This window comes from Cynara cardunculus (genome assembly GCF_001531365.2).
Source record: "Cynara cardunculus var. scolymus isolate 2C chromosome LG 2, CcrdV1, whole genome shotgun sequence".
In the NCBI taxonomy this organism is placed as follows: Eukaryota; Viridiplantae; Streptophyta; class Magnoliopsida; order Asterales; family Asteraceae; genus Cynara; species Cynara cardunculus.
Window position 1 is genome coordinate 26721517 of NC_037529.1, and position 8690 is coordinate 26730206.

Sequence of the window (8690 nt, forward strand, 5' to 3'; positions counted from 1 at the left end):
GAAACCATTGGGCTAAGGAACTGCTTAGTCAAGTTTTACTTGGAACCTCTTAGGCTAAGGAACTTCTTAGTCGGGTTCATTATGTTTTGTTTTGAAAATTGTTTCTGCACTTTGGATAAATGCTAAATTGATGCGCTTGAGAGTATATGTTTCCAAATAAAAGTCCCCATCCGTACATGCTACTTGTTAATTCGGGTACATCCTCGGGCCGTGGTATTGTGGATAGCCGCTATTGTGTTGACAGTCCCACCCAGAAAGGGGAGCACAATTACCTATGTTTTCTAGCCTAATCATGTGGAATTTGGACCACCGCTGAATTAGTGGGACCAGGATAGTGAACGGGCTACTGCTGGTTGTTCGAAAATTAATGGGGCATATTGGTCAGGTAAGGCTCAGTAGCGTCTCAAGTGTTACATCGCAAGAGATTTACATTTATTAAGTGCAAAGAATTCGCATAAGTTTGCTATTACTTGATTTATGCATTGTAATGTTTTATGCATGTGAAAACCCGTGAACTCAMMAACTCTTTGTAGTTGACCTTGTTTTTATTCCATGCTTTTCAGGTTCTGAGTGAGTGGTTTAGATATTAAGGGAGCATACTTGAGCCAAGATCGATTAAGTCAAGTTTTTGATGTAATAATGAACGTTGTGTAAATTCTAACTCCTGTTATGTTGATGAACCGTTTTTGTTTTTTAGCAACTTAAAATAGTGTTATTTATAAATTGTTGCTATGACCCGCTTGTCTGTTAGCATCCCGTGTTTCCGCTTTAGCGGGGTGCGACACCAATGGGCTAGTCAAGGAAACTTTTCAATCTGAACAAAATGGGAGATCTCACGGATCCATCCAAATTGAAGATTTGGCCGAAAATTCCGATCAAAGCCCAGCTGTTGGAAATCATGCTGAAAGCTCATTGGATGAGAACATTGATCATGGCTCACCGGAAGACTTGAGTCAAGAACCTCCGGCAACCACCTTCCCAAATGAAGAACCGGCCTACCAGGTACCAAATGAAGAGACGAGCACCGAAACCGTGGAGACTAGGACCAGAATAAATATCACACAGCCAAAGCATCTTAACGATTTCATTGTGAAGCTCCCCCCATCGGTCGACCATGCACAACCCACACCTAATCAAGGAACCTCAACGGTACACCCTATCGCTAATATCCTTTCATATGATAAGTTCTCTAATTCTCACAAGGCGTTTCTAGCGGCCATCACTTCAAATGATGAGCCAAAATCCTTCAAACAAGCCATGCATGATGATAAATGGAAAGAAGCCATGAAGAAAGAGATACGAGCGCTTGAAGAAAATAGGACATGGACTCTCGAAATGTTACCTGAAGGGAAACGTGCCATAGACTCCAAGTGGGTCTATAAGATAAAATACAAGCCCAACGGAGAAATCGAGAGATACAAAGTCCGTCTTGTTGCCAAAGGGTTCACGCAAATGGAGGGAGTAGATTTTCATGACACTTTTGCCCCGGTTGCAAAGTTGGTTACTATTAGAACGTTACTAGCTGTGGCTTCCAAAAGAGATTGGATTGTTCACCAGCTCGACGTAAATAACGTGTTCTTACATGGAGATTTGAACGAAGAAGTTTACATGAAAATTCCACAAGGCTTCTTCAAGGAAAATGAAACCCAGGTTTGTCGACTCTGGAAGTCTCTGTACGGCTTAAAACAATCCTCACGAAATTGGTATCAAAAGTTCACTACCGTTCTGCTTCCACTTGGTTTCAAACAATCTAAGGCGGATCATTCTCTTTTCACATACAAACAACAAAACGCCTTTGTGGCAGCACTCATCTATGTAGATGATGTTATCATTGTGGGGAATGATCCAGGTAAAAATACAACAAACCAAGACCCATCTTGACGAGAAATTTAGCATTAAAGATCTTGGTGAGCTAAAGTATTTCCTTGGAATTGAAGTAGTGCGAACGCGCGATGGACTTGTCTTAAGTCAAAGGAAATATACTTTAGACATTTTGGAAGATTCTGGGATGCAAGGTTGTCGACCCAGTACCTTTCCTATGGAGCAAAACTTGAAGTTGGATAAAGGTGACGAGGAGCCACAAGTCGATGCTAACCAATACCGACGGATGGTAGGAAGATTGTTGTACTTGCAAGCTACTAGACCAGACATTGCATACTCTGTAAACGTTCTAAGTCAATTTGTCGTCGATCCACGACAAAACCATATGGATGCAGCAACTAGAGTTTTACGATATCTTAAAGCTACCCCGGGACAAGGCATTCTGCTACCAGTGGCACCGAACTCGTTGCTTACTATAACTCTGACTGGCTCGGTTGTCCCTATACCAGGCGATCTAGAACGGGGTATCTTTTTCTTTTAGGTGGTGCTCCTATATCATGGAAATCTAAGAAGCAGTCTATGGTATCTTGCTCTTCGGCGGAGGCAGAATATAGAGCCATGGCTTCCACAGTTAGTGAGATCTTATGGATGCGTTGGCTTCTCAAGGAGCTAGAAATAAATCCCACCGGTCCAACACCTTTGTTTTGTGATAACCAACCAGCCCGACTCATTGCTAATAACTCGGTGTTTCATGAACGAACTAAACATGTTGAAATGGACTGCTATTTTGTTCGAGAAAGAGTAGAGATACAAGAAATTCAGCCCATAGACATTATTTCCAAAATGCAGATCGTGGACTTATTCACAAAGGCGTTGGGAGCGCAACAATTACGATGCCTACTCGACAAGTTGGGCTTGAAAGATTTACATGCTCCACCTTGAGGGGGAGTAAAGGATTCCTTTAAATCCATTCCTTATCTCCTAGATTAATATTATCTCTTAGATCACTTATCTCCTAGATTAATATTATCTCCTACTTTTTAGGGTCTTCCTTATTTTTTCTATATTCCTTGTATTTATATCATTGTCTTCTTTGTCAATGATGATAATAAAATATACCACCAAATTTGGTACCATTGAATTTCTAGATATATTTCTCTGTTTATTTATCAACATGGTCTTTCCTTAGCATATCTGCTTATTTATGTTGATTATATTGTTATCATAGCTTCTTCCTAACATTTATTGCAACATGTTATCAAGTCTCTTAGCAGAGAATTTTCCATGACTGACTTGAGCCCTCTCAACTACTTCCTCGGAATCTCAGTTATCAAATCCAAAGCCAATCTCTTTCTATATCAGAAAAAGTTTGCCACAAAGATTCTTAAGTGTGTCAATATTCCCAAGTATAGGGGTATTGCCAACGCTATGATTGAGACATGTTGGCTTCAGAACCTCCTCCTTGAACTCCATCATCCCCCACACTACAACACAATTGGGTTTATAGGATACCGCCAATTTTTAAGCGTCCTAATAGACCACTTTATAGGACTTAAATTTTAGGACCAAAATATAAAGCATCCTATCTAAAGGCATTGTAATAAGTTGATAAGACGCTTTTGAGCGTCTTAAAACAAGCTTTATAACACCTTTAATACGAGGCGTTGGATTAACAAATTTTGTGGAACGCTTTTGAGAAAGTGTCCTATATACTCCTCTTTTTATAGGACACTTGTTTTTATAGGACGGTTTTTCAAATAGTGTCCTATAAAATTGCTAATGAGACGTTTTGTATTAAAAGTGTCCTAAAAAGCTTGTTAAGATACCCAAAACCGTCTTATAAACTTATACCAACGCCATTACATAAGACGCTTTAATTTTTTGGTCCTAAAAATTAAGTCCTATAAAGCGGTCTATTAGGACGCTTAAATTTTTTTGACGTCCTGTAAACCCAATCTTGTTGTAGTGGGCCACTAAGGCAACTATCGTATATTGTGACAATGCCAACGTTGTCTACCTATCAACCACCTGATCCAACATTAACCAAGTACATCGAGATTGATATCCTTTTTATTCCAAATCAGGTTTCCTTGGGTCGTGTCTGGGTCCCCCACGTCCCGTCTACCTTGCAATATGCTGACATCTTCACCAAAGGACTCCCATCACCCCCTCTTCATTGATTTTCGCTCCGGCTTAAACATTCGACCTCAGTCTCCCATTCTAACTGCATGGTGTATTGGTGTATATAGTTTTGTTGTATTTGTATTTTTGCGAGACCCATTATTTTGTATGTGTTGCTTCAGCAACTACAAAAATATTGAGTTTATAAGACATCAAAATTGTATGAGTATCCTAATAAACTATTTTATAGGACCAAACGTTAAAGTGTCCTACCTAAAGGTTTTGCAATAGGCTTATAAGATGTTCATTTTCCAAAAAATAGGCTTATAAGATGTTTGTGAACGTTTTTACAAGTTTTTACAATACATTTAGAATAAAACATCCTTTTAGCTATATTATAGGACAATTTTGAGAAGTGTCCTATAAACATTTTTTTTTTACAGAACAATTGTTTTTATACGACACTTTTTCAAATAATGTCCTATAAAATAGCTAATACGACATTCTATTTTAAGAGTGTCCTAAAAAACTTGTTAGGACGCTTAAAACGTCATATAAACCTATTGCAATATGTTTAGACATGATATTTTAAAACGTGTGTTCCTATAAACTTGTGTTCCTATAAACTTGTTATATAAAATAGTTTATTGAGACAGTTACATGATTTTAACATCTTATAAAAACCCAATTGTATTATAGGGAGTAAATTGTATTTTTCTATTTATTGTGTTGATGAGAAAGGTAACTTCATGGGAAATTGGGTAATTTCAACTACTTTTTCAACAATTCCGACCGCGTCTTCTTTATTTTAGATTAGTATTGAATTCATAAAACAGTAAAATTTGTATTTTATTTAAATTTTTTGGTGATAAACTTTGAATTCAGTTTGGAAATATAGTTTATGTTTTATAATGCATATAGTTACGAAATTAAAAACTATGGATGGTTACCGATCGCAAACCCTAAAGTCGGGTGTCGGTGTCAGTGTCAGTGTCGGTGTCGCAAACACTTTAATTTGTGCGTCAACATTCATGTTGTTGGCCATATATATACTGTTCATCTCCAATTTGTCTCTTCGAGTAATCCGTCTGCCAATATGTTCACCCAATCTTATTTTCGAGGCAACTTCAAGCCTTCAATGCTCTTCTTTCCCAACTCAATTTGGTCTCTCATAAACCATCTTGAGTTTTAGGGTGATGCTGATTAATGCTATAATTACATCCATATTCTCTACTATAAAGAGTAGTTTTGTTATATCCTACGCATAAATAGCTCTCTTTTCTCATAGTAATTTATGTTCATTGATATAGATACAAGGGATCTTCATCTCCATTCCGACATTATGGTTCACCTCAACCTCCATCAATCCTAACATATATATTCAAAACAGAAAATGGCCTCCCAACATGTCTTATGCGCTTGGGATGCTTGTAATTAGCTGCCATGGATACATGGAATTCGATCTAAAGAAAAAAATATATGAAAAAGTAGGGCAGTTTAAGATCTTTCCATCAATAGATACAAATGGGTAAGGGACTCAACCCATTTGCTCTTTCTGTCTTCATTTTTCCTACTCTTTAACTCAGGCAATACCGCGGCAGGAGCAAGAGGAAGAAAGCAAAGAGAAGACAATCTTCCGTTACCACTTTCTGGATGCCGGTAAGGGCTCTCGATTGTCATCCCATGTTCTCTAATAACAAAAAAAAGGAAATAAAATTACAAGCAAAAATGTTCATTATTTGAAGAAAATAATGCTTCCTTGCTTTGTGTAAATATAATCGATTCTTAACATCTCTATGGTTCATTACGATGACCAAAAGAGGACGATTGAAGAGGATTTTGCCTTAGCTTTCGTAGCCTTTGTATCTCGACTTCCTGACCTCTTCTCGAATAATTAGTAGTGCTGAAACAAAGGCTTTATCAACGTTTGGAGACAAAGCCACTGTAAACTTTTCTTCTGCTTTCACTGTTTTCTGATGTGTTACTTGAATATTCAGCTGCAATGTAATAAAGTAAAAATATGAACTGGTCATTAGAATTAAATACCCATATCGAGTTGCTAATTCTCTTTCATACTGTCGCAAAGTTCCATCGTGCTAAGAGTAATCAATCATCATTAAGCGAATAAACACACCTGGGCAAGAACGGTAACTTTATCTGAAGCATATATTACGGATGATCCATCCCTGTAACTGTCATAAACTCTGTAATTGAATGTGCTTTCGGTCATATTAGAAGTCATGAAAACATCATATCGCAGCGACTTGAAGCCTCTTGTCTTCTTGACACTGAAAAGTCTTTGGTCACTGCTATCTCCCCTGTAAGCTTGACGTCTTCTATGCATAGTGATGTGCTGCATTTACATATTAAGTCAGAACCAACCATCGAAACGTTGTTAGCGCAGTACTATAATTCCCTTGTTAGTAATTGTGTAACAGTGACATACTTAGCAATGGAAAGTAGTAGTTGCCTATTTCACTTACTTTGTAATCTGCCTATTTGGGTTGCACCTTTGTACATAATGATTCTTAGATCACAACAATTAAACATCTGTGATTTTATATCTAATGATGAGTATTCGATAATTCTCTTTTTTATCCAGAATATGATCATATATTTCTCTTTTATATCCATCTGACGAAAAAAATTAGTATTTACTTTAAAACAGAAAAAATTACCTTAGTTGTGAAGGAGATGACAGGTTCATCTGAGTCATCTAACATAACCCGACGGCCATTCTTCTTTTTACTTGCTTTAAATAACACATGTCCATCCTCATCGCTGATCTTGAACTTATCCTCCACCTGACCGTTCTTCTCGAATGTTAATGTCATAGGATAGTTGGAGCAATATTTCTGGTCTACAATCACGATCGGATATTCAGGTTGCTTGAACACCCGATCAGGGGTTCCTTTTCTGGAATCGTCATCTGATGAATAACATGGGCTAGACATTGAGTAGCCTGAGCTAGACTTTGAGATGGTTACGATCAGCCCAGATATTCAATGATTACCATCACAGGAGCTACGGGTTAACAAGCATTAGATCGTTGGGTGGTTGTTTACGGAATTGATTGGTTACTAGAGACAATGTTGATAATGAATCGTCATGCATGCTTCAATTATAAGATGAAGGTCCGATCTTAACGGGTTTTCATCAATTTTTTTGGCCACTCTTAATTAGTTTGTGGTTTGTGATTGACTTGATCAAACCAATATGGTTTTCCTCAATCGTTCCATAAGAACTATAGCCATTTATTTCTTTTACTAAAAATAGATTAGTGAAATTAAGTTGTAACCCATAAACAATTATTATTCTCTATTTCAAGTGAAATGTTTACATCATGTAATTAGACTCGTATCATTTCCCCATTAAAATTGAATGGAATTTGAAAACTTGCCGGAAAATTGAGTGAAATTTAAGAACTTGTTGGGAAATTTGATTTTGTTGGAATTGTATGTAATAAGTACAAGGGCTAACCATGTCATTTTTTCATCCTAGATGTGGGTTTAAACTATTGGATTCTTTTGTTATTTTGTCACCAACACTTGGAGTGAATGAATTGATTTCATCTCTCCATTATTAATTCATTATTTGTCACATGACATCAAAGCATAGGTATGTATTTATAGTTATTGCAAATTAATTGATTCCAATATTCGATTTTAGCTAGGTTTATATCAACTCGAATCAATCTTTATTTTTCTTGTTTAACATTGATTACAAGTTAAACCATTAGACTTAGTTCTTATGATAGCTTGATACCTTGGTTAATCAGTTGAATCACTACTGTTATCGAAACCCTATCAAAGGGCTGCCTTCGATCCAAAACCGTGCAACACCATTCTTTACTTTGATTTGCTATTTTATCATAGTCCGCATGCAAACCCGTTCTCGCTTTTCACAAAACATGGCAAACTCAATATCCCAAGCATTTGTACACCACATACACATTTATGTCATTCTGGATGGACATAATGACATTTTTTTGGAGTCAGCACATCGCACGGTATCTGAAATCAAGGAGGATACACAGTTACCGGAACTTTGTGTGCTCCAGTTATAGGAACAAATAAGGATGCTACCACTTTACTATGCCTGCTCATCAATCGGGCATCCATAATGCTGAAATTGTTGAGAATTTTTGGAAATATTACCAGAATAGAATTTCTTTCCCGTATTTCAAATACTTCGTACAATACCCAAAAAATTATTGGGTGTTCTTTTAATGGTTTTAGTACCTGCGAGATTATTAACAGTTAGAATTCACAAGAAATTTTTCGATTTCTTGCAGAAGGAGATGAGCCCTATAAAAAAATTCAAATGAATATTCATCATCTTCCTTTGGCTGTGTGGCATGTATTTCCACGGTGCTTGTCCCTAGGAGTATTTATTAAGATTCTTTCTCCATGAGTGTCATAATTGGGGACAGGGTATATTCGTTATACCCTTCGTGACTCATTTAGGAATAATCAATTCTTGATAAATTTAGTAGATCTTTTTACAAGATTTGAACGACTGTCCCATATCAATGGAGCAATGACAAGTGAAAGGGACCCCAAACCTAAAATAGGTCCAAGGCATAAGTTTCAAATAATCCCAGTAAAATACACTTTAAGTATTTTATTATTTTTCTTTCTTGTTCTCTTGTTTTAGAGAGTAGACATATATGAGCTAAAGATCTGAGAGTGTGGGTATAATTGGGGGAGGCTTGTGAGATTATAATTGTGTGATTGTAACAATTTTTC

The 8690-nt window shown here is 36.9% G+C and overlaps 1 protein-coding gene across 1 annotated transcript; it reads right to left on the reverse strand.

Moving 5' to 3' along the window:
• Positions 1 to 5786: 5786 nt before the first annotated feature.
• On the reverse strand, positions 5787 to 8063 carry LOC112506024 (protein LURP-one-related 15-like). Its single transcript, XM_025110054.1, has 4 exons — positions 7983 to 8063; positions 6621 to 6914; positions 6077 to 6295; positions 5787 to 5939 (listed from the first exon to the last, which is right to left on the reverse strand). The coding sequence occupies exons 1-4, from the start codon at positions 8061 to 8063 to the stop codon at positions 5787 to 5789; spliced, it is 747 nt and encodes a 248-aa protein (XP_024965822.1).
• Positions 8064 to 8690: the final 627 nt, after the last annotated feature.

Bases quoted from the DNA above. Each gene is read 5' to 3' on its own strand.
- LOC112506024 (XM_025110054.1), bottom strand. From the start codon at position 8,063: ATGGATGCCCGATTGATGAGCAGGCATAGTAAAGTGGTAGCATCCTTA. The intron at 6,915-7,982 runs GTAACTGTGTAT...ACCATCTCAAAG, and splicing joins CTGGAGCACACAAAGTTCCG to TCTAGCTCAGGCTACTCAAT. The intron at 5,940-6,076 runs GTGTGTTTATTC...ATTACATTGCAG, and splicing joins AAGTTACCGTTCTTGCCCAG to CTGAATATTCAAGTAACACA.